General features: G+C 38.0%; 1 protein-coding gene across 2 annotated transcripts in view; it reads right to left on the reverse strand.

The window, feature by feature from the left end:
• Positions 1 to 521: 521 nt before the first annotated feature.
• The window catches only part of DNAJC1 (DnaJ heat shock protein family (Hsp40) member C1), a 112387-nt gene continuing 97651 nt past the window's right edge, over positions 522 to 15257 (reverse strand). Inside the window, exons 10-13 of one of the 2 annotated variants that reach the window (XR_015708746.1) lie at positions 3432 to 3480; positions 2445 to 2932; positions 1140 to 1491; positions 522 to 1004 (exon numbers count right to left, since the gene is read on the reverse strand). Coding sequence is in view for 1 of the 2 variants with exons in the window: in XM_087776578.1 (XP_087632704.1) it covers positions 1423 to 1491; positions 2445 to 2932; positions 3432 to 3480 (606 nt within the window). In the remaining variant the exon portion in view is untranslated. Of the gene's footprint in view, positions 1492 to 2444; positions 2933 to 3431; positions 3481 to 15257 lie in introns of both variants that reach the window. The other variant, XM_087776578.1, reaches the window with a different exon arrangement.

Genomic DNA, 15257 nt, shown 5'->3' on the forward strand with positions numbered 1-15257 from the left:
TGAAGTTCTCTGTGAAACAAAATTTAGATGCATTATTTTGTATCTAGTAAAGCTTCCATAATATCATTATTTCTACTGACTAAGATTAATTTTTTTATATGTGACCAAAAAAAAAAGTTCTACTTGGTAAGGAGCACATATGGAACACTGTTATTTTCCCTAAATACTTCTCCCTTAAAGTTTTACGGGAATGGCATGAAATTTTGTGAAATGCTGATCTGTCAGAAGCAACACAATTCACAAACAGTCACTGGGGAAAACCAACAGTGTAAATGGCAGAAAGTTAACTGAGATTTTCAGCCACCAAGCTCTGATTTGCAGTTCAGATACAAGGTTTTCATTTTTTTTCATTTTAATGAACTGATCTTTCATTTTAATTTTGCATTAAAGCGCAAAAACTTACTAGAATCCTGGTATTAAATCAGAATTTGAGTGGTAAATATTTCTTTAAAAAACGCAAGTCCTTAATGTTTCTTGCAAAAGACTATGATCGCTTCTCTGATTTACTGATGTAATTTACAGCCCATTAAGTACCCTTTATTCCAGCATTTGAAGCTTTGTATAACAACTTTTCCAAAATTATGAAAAACAAAACAGCAAGTAAGGAATAGTAGCGCTTATTACCTGTTCTTCAAATATCAAATCAAACTATACTGAATCCAGGGTATACAAACCCCCCCAAATATGAGAACTCATTGCCAATAATGTTAGCTTTTAAGTCCCATTCTGTAGTTAAAAACTGGTCATGAAGGTATGCCTTATAAATCTTAATTAGAGGCCTTTAATGTTCTTACCCATTTCAACTTTACCAAATAACAGCACTACCAAATATCACCGGGGATTAGTCTGCAGAGTTGGTACAAAAGCAGTTATATTGCAGGTGCGTATAAATGTACATGGAAGTTAAGATTAGAAATACTGCTGCTTTCAAAATATTGTCAGAATGACTGGACATTTCACGTAGCAGCAGACATGCTTGTAAGCATATTGTCTTCTATCTATAGCTGCAAGAAAGAAAAAAATACCTTGAGCGCAGAGTTCCATTACTCTCGTCCTTGCTTAACAGTTTCAGATCAATTCTCGTTTTCATAACATTTAATATTCGTTATATTCTGTATATGCATTAGCTGTAAACCTACCAGTTCAGGATGCAATTATCAGTGTGGCTTTTCCTGAAGGTCCACTAATTGTTAAGACACTGTGATCACACATCTGCGTAAGCAGCTCTCCAATACAAAAATACACCTTCATTCTTCAACACACAAAATAGGTCGGTAGGATGCTATAAGGTTTATTGATATTTTCTTTTACTAAGGCACATGACGTATAGAAATACTGAGGTACAAAAATGCAGTTCCCTGCATATGAGATTTAAAACCCCATTTTGACAAAGATGAGCTAAATCTCTCCTGCTCAAAACATTCAGCTTTTAGCCATTTTTTTCTTTTGTACCAGTTCAACAAGCAACTTGTATCTTGCTATACACTCCTCCTAAAAGGAAAAAACAAAAGTGTTAATTAAAGTTGGATATTTAATATTGCTTTAACTCTCAATTTATGTTTCTTAATGGATAACTCCTCTCTTTAAAGGGCACACAAACCCAAGAAAAGAGTTACCCGGTATTTCTTGACAATGACCGTAAAAGCAACGATTAAACGGTTGTATTGTAATATCTATTTCAGAGCCGTTATTCTGGTGCGAGGCACTCTGCCGACAGGTTACCTTGTTAAAGGCAAGCCTTTACGGTCACTAACACAGCACCTACTGACACCAGATACTGCTGAGCAGAGCCAGAGAAACACCCAAATCCCCCACCCACGTCTCCTGCTCTCTCACGCTGGTTTTGGCACAAGTGAAATGAGGATTTTCTGCAGCTACAGTGACTGAAACGAGCACACTAACCTATCACAGCTATCATGGAATCTAACACAGACCAACTGTATCAATGACAACGAACATTATTTTTAAAAGATTATACTTACAAAAACAACATTAGATAGATTATTGAGCATATAACACTTGTGGATGGATTACTTATTTTGTTTGCTCACTGAGATGGGTTGAGAAAGGTACTGTAAAAGTGTAAGCAAAGCAGCTCACCAACATTTGGTTACTACTTTGAATCAAAATCTGTCTTAAAATCTAATTTGTCCTGCAATTGAAGATCTGAAAGGCAGAGGAGAAGTAGGAATTTTAAATGAAACAGGAGGTATTTCAACATGTTCTGTAACAGATCAAACAAACTGAATTAAATGAAAATATATTTTAAATAAAAACAACAAACATGCCAGTAATGCTCTTTAGGTCGATTATGCCTGGACTGCTGCGCTAAGTAAAGACCTCACCTTTCTGCATGGACCTTCAGTTCCTAAGGATTATCATAAACTGGTAGAAAATATGTTTCCCCTCAATTTATGCTATAGTTCAAACCAAACTAAGCATACCTTGCTTTTTCCAGGAACACATTTTGCTATTTTATCCCAGCGATCCGATGTTCCCTTTGGATACTGCTGCAAGGCCATTTCAAGAAGTTTCTGTTGATTTTGAGTCCACAGTTCTTCTGGGGCACGGCTTTTCTCTCTTTTTCTGCTCTCATCATCACTCTCTTCCTCTTGCTCAGCGTTATCAAAATCTTTCTGGCGTCTTCCTCTGCCCTTCTCTTCTGGTACCTCTTTCATTGTTGGTGGAGTCATTTCAGGTGCTTTGATAATTTTTCGTTTGCGGTGTCTAGTTTCACTTGCAATGGTCTCTCTTTGATCTGTTTGGACATCCATCTGCTCTGGGGTCTGATCGTAGTTCCCCTCCTCCTCCTCCTCCTCCTCTTCCTCCTCCCTTTCTCGCTGGGTGATTATGTGGTCTGGCAAATTCACGTTGACTTTGACATTCTTGGAATTCTGGGCCAGGGTTTTAAGCTCGGAGAGCCTAATGATACCTGTTAGAAGTATTGTTGTTACACTTCTAAATAAATAAAACAAACCACAAACAAGCAGGGAATTGCCTGCAAATAAAAGGTACCCAGAATAGTGCAGAGAGGAAAAAAAGCTCTTCTGGATTAAGAGCTTAAGGAAAAGGCTTATCGAGAAATCAGGGTATTTGTTATGAAGCAATGAACTTTGCCAATTATGAGCTTATCTGGTATGTGCAAAGTACTAGCAAATTACCACACTGATATAAACAAACATAACAGAACAGCGTGAACAAACGAACAAACCCCACAATGAACTGAGTAAGAAAGCCTGGGAAGCTGTAGCTAAAGGGAAGCGTTCCCTCGGAATAGCCATCGGTTCTTCTCTTTGCTCCAAGTAAGGCAAGGTTGCCAAAGTCCCTCTGCAAAGCATTCCCCGAAAGGTACGGCATGCGCTGTATCTGCATGGCTATAATCCCAATACAGTGCTTTTTGTAAGCATCAGTGGGGATCCAGTAGCACACACCTGGTGTATATGTAACTGAATCCTTCACTTGTTTGGCTTTCATCGTAACCTGCACGAAAACAACAACAAAAAAAGGACTATTAAAAAAATTACATTACTGGGGCTATTGAAGAGTTCATTAGCAGCTTACTGCAAAATACCACCATCGAACACACATTAAATACAGCGAGGCTGATGCTCTTCTGCTGCCTTTGTTCGTATATGGGTCCCAAACTGGCAAAAAGTAACTTTCTAAACTTTGTCCTTTCTAAAACATTCCTAGCTTATTAAAATCATGTAAGCAATGTCACGCATTTCCATTACTATCACCATAATACATCACAGTTGATATTCAAATTTTATTTTCTTTCATTGTTAAACCCTAATTCTCTAACCTAAAAATACCCCAAGGAGAGGGGGAAAAAGGAAACGAATGAGTTATCTTCTAGATACTAGTTTCTCAATACTGAGCAAAAGAACAAAATAACCCACGTAAGTCCAGATGATGAAGCACGCTAATGGACAGGCATTCAGTCCCAAAATAAAATGTAACAGTTTGACTACCAAAGATCAGCAAAGCCATCTCCTAAGTCCTGATATTTCAGGAAAAAAGTTTATTACATGAGAATCCAAAGGATGGAGAGCTGCCTGCTTCAGCCTCTCCATGTATACGGAAATCCGTGTCCTGGGAGAAAAGTAACACCAGATTTCATTTTACTTAAGTAAGGAACCAAACTGGCTTTCTCCACACCCAGAACGAGGAGCTTCCCCATCCCAAACTTCTAGACCTCGCTATAGATAACAAAGGCAGGCTTCATGTAAAATAAAGATCCTTTTAATCACTTAGCATCTGTGTTGTATCAAATGATCTGGAGTCCAAAATTCAAGTTCTATGTAAAAGCATTTTAAAACGTAGTACTCAAAGAAATATACACACTATTTAATTACTGAAAATGTTTTACGAAGACCAGATTTCAATTTCAGTTTTTTTGAATATGAGGTCTTTGTGAAAAAGCTAGAAATGGAATCAAGTCGTCTGAGCCATCCAAATCAAATACAACTTGGAACGTGAAGAGGCAACGCACTGAACCAGAACCGACACTGCCTGGGATGGGCAGCCTGCGTTTCCTGCTGCCTCAGCCTGGGGCTTCCGATGTTAACACCCATTTACTGTAAGGCACTTGGTAGCGTGCTGCCCACAGCAAAAATAAAAAATACTTCACCTACAAAGTCAGAAATTCCTCCACGTGGGATCGTATTTACCCACAATATGAATCATTTAGACCTTCAGGGCCACAGCATAGACCTCTCATGTTTTAACTAACTAATATTAACCATATGGTTTGGGGTTGTTTAGCCTGGAGAAGAGGAGGCTGAGGGGAGACCTTATCGCTCTCTACAACTACCTGAAAGGAGGCTGTAGCGAGGTGGGGGTCGGCCTCTTTTCTTGAGTAACAAGTGATAGGATGAGAAGAAACGGCCTCAAGCTGCGCCAGGGCAGGTTTAGGTTGGATATTAGGAAATACTTCTTCACCGAAAGGGCAGTCGGCACTGGAACAGGCTGCCCAGGGCAGTGGTTGAGTCCCCATCCCTGGAGGTATTTAAAAGATGGGTAGACGTGGTGCTTAGGGACATGGTTTAGTGGTGGACTTGGCAGTGCTGGGTTAACGGTTGGACTCGGTGATCTTAAGGGTCTTTTCCAACCTTAACGGTTCTATCATTCTAATAACAGACTAGTATCCTCTATGTAGAGCAGCACTAGAAGCAAACCTGCCAGGGCGTCGTACAGCTATTTTCTGGAAGAAGAAGAAAATATAGAGATTCAGGATTTTTGTTCCATTACAGGATTCATAAGTGAGTACTTCAATAGTTAACATACTTTGGTACCATCTGCTTGTAGTCTAGTCTGTTGGTTCCTCCCACCCGCATTTCTGCCTGTGGAACTGCAGGACTTTGCTTTAAAAACAGGCAAGTGCTGGACCTCCTTCACAAAATGACAGCAAGACTTAACAAGGCAGTGGTCTATTTTCCCTACAAATTAAACCTCATTTTCTGGGATGATTAAGTTCAAATGAAAACTCCATGAACAAAAAAATCCCAACTCTAATTAACCAAAACCTTTATCCAGAGGCAGACACCTGTCATAGAAAACTCCAGTTTCTACTGGTGATGCATGATACAGTTTTAATTGTTCAAAGAGAAAAATCCCAGAATACTACGATGAACAGCTAATTTTAACTAGCACTAACAGTTCTGCGTGTGATCTGTGTGATCCTGATTTTGAAATGACAGGATGGAACCTCCTTGAAACAGGAGATCCACTAACAGAAATTGCCTTCCTTGAACACTTCATAATCTAAAATAATCAAAATTAAAATGTTTGTGTTCCATTTTTGTTATTAGCAGAGTGTCTCCATAGGGCCAATGCTTTAAAAGGCTGAGTGGAGGGGAATCCATTCTTCACTGCTGAACAGAATGGATCCTTAGTGGTGTCCTGCTATGCATCTCTTCAATAGAAACAACGTTATATAAACTGGATTACAAGAGATTATTTTGAAAAGAGTGAGAAGAACTTGTCATGCAAACAAGCAGCTGATCCTCAGTGGATTCATTGCAAATATGACAAGGTATTATTTATCTATGTTCATGTATTCCAGAAAACTGTTTCTAAACCATTTTGCTATTTTCAAAGCACTTCTGTCAAAGATTTACAGCCTACTCATAAGGCCAAGAGAGGGGAAAAAAAAAAAAAAAAAAAAAAAAAAAAAAGAGATTCCCTGAACCAAACAGAGCAGAAGAAGTTGCAAGCAATGACAGAGACAGGTATACCAAGTTGCTACCCCAATGCCAATGTTCAGTTTTCTCTACATTGAGCCTCTGATATTTTCGGAGGTTGGTAATTACTGTTTTGTCTTTCAAACTGAGACCACACATGCAACATAAACTTTGCATTGGAAGCGGTGCAAATCAATATGCTGCATTCAGGTTTCCTTTACAAGGCAGACGTTCCCAAATTAGGTTACTGTAGGTATCCCATAATAGATATAAATTTTGCTGCGCATTACATCTAATTGAATTAGAATCTAACCCAGCCCTCTCCACTAGAACAGTGAAAGATTTTGCTTTATTTCTAGATCCTAATGGCATTTTACATTTCCCTCTACATGCAAAAAGTTCAGAAGCAACAGTTTTGTCTTAGGTTATCTTCTTTTGGATAACTTCAGCCACAATAGCTTGGTGAACTCAGATGCAGCACTTGTAAGTTACTCCATTTATTACATCAAATATTTTCAAGACTTGCTCTTTTGAAGGCATTATGATATCTGTCCATATTTTGATGGACTTTCAATTTGAACATTCACCAAGTAAGCTGGAAATAACAACTGTGTGTATGGTTTAGATATTGAAAATCTACAATTTCAAACACTGAACAAGCACCTTCAGTTGACATAAGTTTGGCAACTCATCAAGCTTCTTACTCACAGCTTTACTATCATCATTCACAGGTTACATGAGAAGATTAATTGTCTATTATTCTCTTCTTGGGGGGGGGGGTGAGCTTTCTTCTTCATACGGATGATTTTGCAAGTCCTTTTCCAGGTGCTATGTAAAGTTCATATTTACTCTAGCTCTTTTCACTTAGAGTTCAGGTATCACTTATTTAGACTTAAGATTTATTTGTCCATCAGCTTCAACTGGCATTGCTGTTAAAGATGCTGACACAGGGCAGAAATCATAACATGTCAGTATTAAACTACGAAGGATTATTAGGAATCCAACCTATGGAACATATGAAATTTTATTTCAGAGTTTAATCTGTTTCAGTGTAACAATTGCTCTTGCCACTCAAATTTGCAGTCTCTTTTGGTGCCAGTTCCTCCATACCTTCTGACATCCTTAGTATCAATTTAAATTTCCTCTCCAGTCCTGAGTAGTGTTATCTACTAGCTAGTTCTTAACAGTGATTTTAAAACATATCACTAAGTTATACAACATAAGTTGCTCCATTGCTTTCTCTACTCAATTTCTTATCCTAACGCTTGTATTATTACTCTTTCATTAGGTAACAGATAACATACTTGGAAATACTGTTATTCAAAGTATGACACAGTTGTAGAATTACTCTGCTAGTTATTATTGCTGATTGGTCCTGCATAATGCTTTTACATTATAGTTTTCATGTATATTAAATTATGAGTTGTATCATTGCTGTGAAAAGTTGTGCTAAAAGCCTGCTGTTATTGACAGCAGCTTTCACCAGAGTATTAGCCAGCCCTTAAGAAATCCTGGGTCTGGGGACACCTTAAATAATAAGGATCACAACTGTGAAATTGATTTAAAACAGAAGAGGGCAGATCTTCTATTCCTGCAAGTATTTGTACTGCATTATTTTACTGGAATCAACTTGAAACGTTGCTGGGTTTATGCCCAAATAACCTAGGCATCCCTGTAGTCTACCAGGGATAACAGAAGTCACAAATAAAGTCAGATAATCACATGCACAGTGAAACAGATTTTCTTAGGCAGAGAAAGATGACAAAAAAAGAAGTTGGATGCAAGCAATCAAATTGCTGAAGTAGAAATCAAACCATCCTACTACGGGACCTACAGAAAGAAGCCACAGGAAGAGTTTGCTTCTGAGAACTCCCTTCTGAATTCAGTTTCAATAGCTCTTCAGCTACAAAAAAATTTTATTGAAAGCAAGTGGGATTAGTGGGATGATTTTATGCGGTGAAAGCCAGACAGAGCTGGTTTCGTCCTGTACTGCTGACAATTAGTCCAGATCACAAGACTAGTTGCTACTCAACAAGACACCTAGCAGTAAAAACGTTCCTCATCATGACCATCCAGATGTTAAATCTCTTGTTACCCCGGACACCTGCCACCTCTTTCAGATGGAACAATCAATGCTTCAGAGATACACAGGAGAAAAAAAAATATCATTCAGGGTCGGTTTGAAAGACTCTCAGTAGCATAGGCAAAAGCAAATTTTGCTGTCACATGAATGAGAGGCTACTTTTCATCCTGCAGGGAAGGCATGCATAAAAAAAGCACAGAATTATGGCAGAGCTAGAGGGAAAACCCTGTAAAGTCAGGTACAGTGATCCTACAGATGCCCAGCAGAGAGAAACAGCCCTTTTGGAGAAGACGAGGAGCAATTCCCCATTCCCACAGCACAAGCCATCACGTCAGCTGACCCCTCCAGTACCATGCCCCTGCTTCGCAGGGCACACGCCAACAGGACTTGGAAGCCTTTGCCATTTTGCTGTCTTCTGGCAATCTTCTCTAGGCAACAATCTACCTTCCTTCTCTGAACAGGATACTATTTTGATCAGGATTGCACCAGATAATTACAGAAGTACAAATCTCTTGGGTTCTGACAACATTCTGAGAAAATAAAGTGTTTTGTTGGTTTTTTTGTAGAGAAAGAGATAACCCATGTCGCTTGGTTTCCCAAATGTATATTACCTTCTTGCAAGGAAGGATGACATGCTATTGTGCTGCTGAAAACTAGAGGTCCTGATAAAATTGTTTACTGTTCTTAGCATCTTCCTGAGCAGAAGTTCTCTAAATATCTACTAAAGCTGCCACAGTTTCTCAGCATCAGCTATCAGAAATTTGCTGCCCCAGTAGCAGTGTTCTGTTCACCCAGTTGTTATTTTCCTGCATGCTCTCTGTCAATTATGTCATGTAAAAATGCCAAGATCTGTGGAATTATGGAAAATGTAATGTGGAGACAGCCTGTGAGTAGCTGAGCCTAATATGCAGCAACGAGTAATTTCTTGAATCTTTGGGGCTAATTTGAGTTTAAAATCACATTTTTCTCATGAAGGAAAGACAGACACAGAAGGACTTTAATGCTTTAATGCAGAAGGACTTAATGGTTCAGAAAACCTGCCTTCAAAGCAGTAGGTTTTCTGCAGGTCTAACCTTCTAGAACAGCATAGAAGAAATGGCCAAATTTGAAGTTCTCCTCCTTCAAACAAAATACTACTTGCTACACTGAGTCGTTCTTCCAGTCTAGATCTAAATAGCTTTTTCATAGCAACCACAACTATTATCAAGAACTGTTTGACCCAAGTCAGACAACAATAATGACCCATTGCTTTATTTTCATGTGACATACTCAAAATTTGTTGCTTTGTAAACTGCTTTCCCTTGCATGCACTAAAAAGGCGGCTAAAATTGTCTTCCAGTTTTAACAGATTGGTGAAACTTCAAATTCTGAAGCTTCACGCCAAATCATTCTCCATTTTTTGGAAGTATCCTTATTTGCAACTTACTAGAGCTCTTGAAACGAAATATTTCAAATTAGAAGACGCACCTTTGTTTTGGCACTGCTTGTAACAGTTTGCTTAGTAGACTGTTACCCATTTTCTCAGAAGTATGTAACGTAACTAGTCTTTATCCACTGTGTAAATTACACGTTGAATTTAATGCTAACATAGCAAATGAGTATTTTAAGGAGAATGTGCTTTTATTCTTGAAAGAGCCAAGAGACATGTTATGAATTTAACTGAATTTGTTTAGACCAATCAGTTGCACCTGGCAGCAGTACAGTTTTCTTAAGGTTATGGACATCGAAGCTGTGTGTGATTCTGAACTTTGCCACAGCAGATGGAGAAGAGGTAGCTACCTCAACAGAAATCCCCCAAACAACTGTGAGTTTAATTATGAGGTAGTTTAAGATGTGGCCTGCAAAAAGGCAAACTTGGCCTGTATCACCAGAGGCAGAACACTAGCCTCTCTCCAGTTTACGTGCCCAAATAGTTAATTTAAAGCAGCAGAAGAATGGCTCCTTTTTTCAGGAGACAGAAAAAGGAAGAACTCAGCAACTAGAACTGTCATGATGTTGGAGACTTCATACTATGCTGTTTGTTTGGGGTTTTTTTTTGTCAGTTAAAATCCATGTTTGAGAGTCTTCAGCTCACGGGCTATGGGCACTCATGTAAGAGAGGAGTTTGGCTCAAATGCCCATTGCAACAACTACTTGGACATCTTATTTTGTGACTCTTGATGCAAAATGCATTACCCTTCCTGAGAGTCAGAAGATTTGAATTCTGCAATGGAACTCAAACCCAGCTCACCAGGATGTATGTGGGACATCACATTAACTCAAGCCACTCTAAAAAGTCGTGGCAGCACTGGCTTGACCACCCCACAAGCCACCTATTTGAATTAAAAGTTGGCGTCCCACTGTCTTCTGTAAAAAACTTTCTCCTTTAAGTGAGACAAATGCTCTGGTCATGCTTTATGAGAAGGAAATCAATCCATTTTGCATTTGGGTATAAGATGCACTGTGCTGCCCAGTTCTGCGAGGGGCAGCTGTAGGACTGCACAGAAGAAAACTTTGTGCAATGAGGGAACTGTAAACAGCAACCACCTTTTCCTCCCCTCCAAGTATCAACATTCTGGTGTGTCTGTGGGATTAGACAGGTGTTTCAAAGATCACTCTCATAAGGCTTCTATATGACCTACACACGATCTAAATCCCAGCTTAGATATTCATAACCCCTTTTGGACCTCGATCCAGAGCTAGGTCTTTATACCTCCATAAGCAACTGGAAGAGCTATTGATTACATAAATATATGCAAGCTGTGAAGGGTGAATGTTTCAGAACAGCCACAACTGAAGAGCACAGCAACTGAGTTAACACAGACATAGTATACAAAATGAAATGTAAAACAGACTTAGGAAAACAATCTCCAGAAGCAAAAAACCTAATAAATTCATGAACTTTTACATATGGATCATTTCTCATATAGATGTTTTCTTGCTGGCAAGGTAATGAGCTTGCATTTGTCAAAAATAAGAAATCTATTTTAGAATGGCATATAAAGTACGAGTATGAACTCACGCAGTCAGACTTAAAGGCTGGAACTGTTGCTTGGACATCCAAGAGATATCACAAAATAAACACCCCCCCAAACCTTATGTTTTCGGGTTTCATGATAATTCAGAAAGCCTGCTCAAATATATCCACCTGTCTATTGTTTTGCTGTCTACCTTAGTGTTTTATACAAGCAGCAAATCCCAATCAGTCTGTTTTTGCAACACAAACACATGAGATTAGTGACTGCAGGAGCAAACAGAATCAGTTTAAATCCTGTAAGACAAGTGAATGATATTACTTCACAAGTATGAAATCTGAGATCTCTTTGCCTTTAATTTAAAAAACCTGTACCTAATAATCACATTAAAGTCTGTTTGGCATGCCAGACAGCTTTTACTTCCTCTGTTATTTTTACAATTTGAACGTCCTTTGTAGTTACTGAAATTAATTTATGCCTTTCAGCAAATATTTTTTTTTTAAACTTTTTATCTATAAGGGTAGGTATTGTCAAGTACAATATACTTTTATAATTTCACATCTAAGTGCTTTTTCTCTATTTTTTAATTCAGCAAAAGCTGACAGTCATTTTAGAAATATTCGTAAGGCTTAGCATTTGTCAAATCAAGCAATGTAATTTTTGCAGAAATAGTAGTCTTGAAACTCCATTCCATTCATTATTTATCCTATGTTATAGGGTATTCACAGTGCTTAGGAAATTTAAACGTAACTTTTTTGTTTTGTTTTAAAAGGTCAATTATTTCCTTAAGTATGGGAGGACAGGAATGAGAACTAACCCTGGAGCAACAAATTCAGCAAGGAAAATGGGTCAAAGAACAGATGTGTGGAGGATGACAGAAAGCAGTGGTACAGGTAACCAGGTCAGCAGGCAGGAACCCTGATTAGAGTTAACTGAACTCCATTTCCCTTTCATAATCAAAATACTTGAAAATCTAATTTATAACACCAGCCAATTGCAATAAAAATTACTTAAAAAGCTGTAGAAGCTTTCAGTTGTGAAAGCAATAAGATTTCATTATACTAAGCCAGCTGAAAATCATCTTTACGGGAAAAGATTGCTAAATTCCCAATATGCACATATTAAAATGACAATTAGCAATTTAAATAATTAAACATACTGATAAAATGAGCACAACTTAACCTCGTCTATTTTGGGTTGACTATTCATTGGCTGTTAAAAGCTGTCTTCCTGAAGAGAGACAAGACAAACATATCCTATATTTAACATGACAAAAGTTAAAGTAATAAGCCTTTTTACAGTATGCCTGCACCACGGTTGCAAACTTAACCTAGCTCTGAGCTGAAAAGCATAGGAATATGTTGCAAAGATATTTATGCTGGTATCACATGAGATGGCATAAATAGAAAGGGTAGAGCTGAATGAGCTCAAGGGCGCTACAGCATGGCTGTAGCTGTTTATTGCTGGATTTTGGCTGGCACTTTCCCAGCGGCCTGCATCACATCGTGTGGATGTACCTGTCTGGATGGGGAATCTGGTAGAAATACAAACTTAAATGTCTACAAAACCCCAATTTGAATAGTGGTAGAAAAGAAAAAAAAATCTGAAAAATTACTTTGTTAGGAATTACTGGATTTAATAAGAGTCAAGCTAAGGTATACACAGTGATTACTAACCAACTACAGTGACTATCTGGCTTTAATTTTACATTTTTAAAAATGAGTTCACACATGCTTCCAATTGTAGGGAAGGTTTTGTTTCCTCCCCCTTTCCTCCTAGATAGCTTGCACTTGCTAGTCTAATCATAGACCATATGAAGAGAAGGACCTAACCTCAGGCAGAATCACTACATCGATGTTGTTTCTTGCAGATGTTTGTGTAACCTGTTCTTAAAGGCCTGCAAATACGGAGACTCCACAGCAGCTTATTCCACTGCTTTATCATCTCCATTGTAATTCTTTGCCCCTTAATGTCTAACTCTGCAGCCTGTGATAAAATTTGAGGTAATTACTTCTTGCCCTATAAAACTAATAGAGTGCACAAGCCCCTTCCTCTTTACAGTTTTCTTTTTATGTAGTTGAATACTTACATCCTCAGTTCATATTTTCTTTCAGTTCAACAACATGAATTCCTTCACTGTCTTTCCTTGTAGGTCACACTTTAGAGACCTATTATTCGCTTTATTCTCATCTGGACTCTTTGTATTGAATCACGTCTTTCAGTGCAATACTGAAAACCAGACACAAACCACGGATGTAGATGCAGGTTTACCGTCCTCCTGTTGGTGTGTTCTCAGTAAGGTGCCTGCCTTTTTCACAACAACTCGCTATTTGTTGACTTGTATCTAGCTCATTATCTCTGCTAACCCCCACGTTCCTCCTGCTTTAAGAGCCACCCCTAGCCAGTTGTTTGATATCTTTTATTTGTGAACCTGATCACCGTCTTGCTGTGTCCTTGCATATATTTGTCTGTTTAATTTCACCCTATTTTTTGCATCTTATTTTTCCAATTTGTCCTGACCTTTTTGAATTCTACTCATCTTCCAAGATACTTTCAGTTCCTCTTAGCTTTGTAAGACTTACATGTGCTTACCAGGTTCTGGGGTATCAAAGTCATGTTCTAGCAAAATCAAGGAAGAATTTTCCAAGCTGAACAAATCTCTCTGGAAATGAGTCAGACACACAAACTTTTTGGGCTTTTTTTGTACGTGAAAAAGCAGTATTAAAGCTCCAAGCATTAGAAACTTTTCTTCATACTGTTCCAAAACTCATTAACATAATAGCAGGAGGAAAATTCAGAAATATATTAAGAAAACTCCAAAACAAATAAACCCACAAAACTAAGTTAAAACACCACCATGAAGTTGAAGAGTTCACAAAAGCCAAGAACACTCTCCTCAAGTCACTTCATCCTGCTTAAAAATTGCCAGTGGAAACAAATATAGTTTGATGTAGGAATTTACTTTTTTAAAAAAGTAATTTTTTAAAAAGTAGTTTAAAAGTAATTTTTTAAAAAAGTAAAGGGGTTTAATACAATTTAAAATGGAATTTCTTTGCAGTGGTTAGAGGGAGTGAATTTCACTGATGCTTTTCTGCTACATATGAATGGTCTCACGTTATTCTTTAAAAAGCATTGAAATATTTTTCTAGCCTTTTTTTGCTGAGGAAGAAAGCTTTGAGACGGAAGCAACAATAGAGAGATCATTTTGGACTGGATTACTTTGAACTGTTTTTATTAACACCTATTTAGCTTATCTACTATTAAGAGGGGTTTGAATGCTTAAAATCACATGGATACAAGCACACTGTACCTTATCAATCCTTTCTACTATAGCTCTCTACCTGTGAAAGGAAAACCAAACTTTACTGCTCTTGATACTTTACAGGAGAAGAAACAAGCAGAAAGTGGTCTCGAGTTTTTAGAAAGCATGTCCTGTGTCACAGAAAATGTCGGAAAAACAAATTCAAATTTGCCCTTAAATGTTTTTCTTTTTTAAGAGCTAGTGCATTTCCCAGATAATACACACTTCAAACTCTCTCTGGCTTGACTAATGTTAAATTAGCTGTAAGCAAGGGATTCCCGAACTCTGCTACACAAGCTATTTCAAAACAGCACCTCATACACCAACACTTATCTCCCTGCACCTCTCCCAGTGGAAAGAGGGAACAGTTGTCTGGGCAGCAAACACTGCCTGCATGTGCAAACACCTCTTTTTCTGTGCACGAAGTTTAACAAAACCAGAAGTTTTTCCTGCAGCTTTAGTGTAACATTTCTTGTTCAACTACAGTGATGCCCAAGCAAAATAAGAATCCTTGCTGTAAATTTAGATGCTATTCTATGTCACCTTCAACAAATATAAAGGATAAGCTGTATGTCTTGTTCAACAGCTGAATAGATACCTCTGAAGTAGTTCCCAGTTTCAACATTTCTGGTACTAGTGCAATAACAGTTTGAGATCCAGAGAAGTTTCCAGGAAGCTTTTGTTTAAGTGTTTCCTCTTAAAACCTAATCGCTGTAACTCTGTGCAATGCAACG

This window comes from Nipponia nippon, unplaced genomic scaffold (genome assembly GCF_047370975.1).
Source record: "Nipponia nippon isolate SJK-2023a ecotype South Korea unplaced genomic scaffold, ASM4737097v1 scaffold_1, whole genome shotgun sequence".
Classification (NCBI taxonomy): Eukaryota; Metazoa; Chordata; class Aves; order Pelecaniformes; family Threskiornithidae; genus Nipponia; species Nipponia nippon.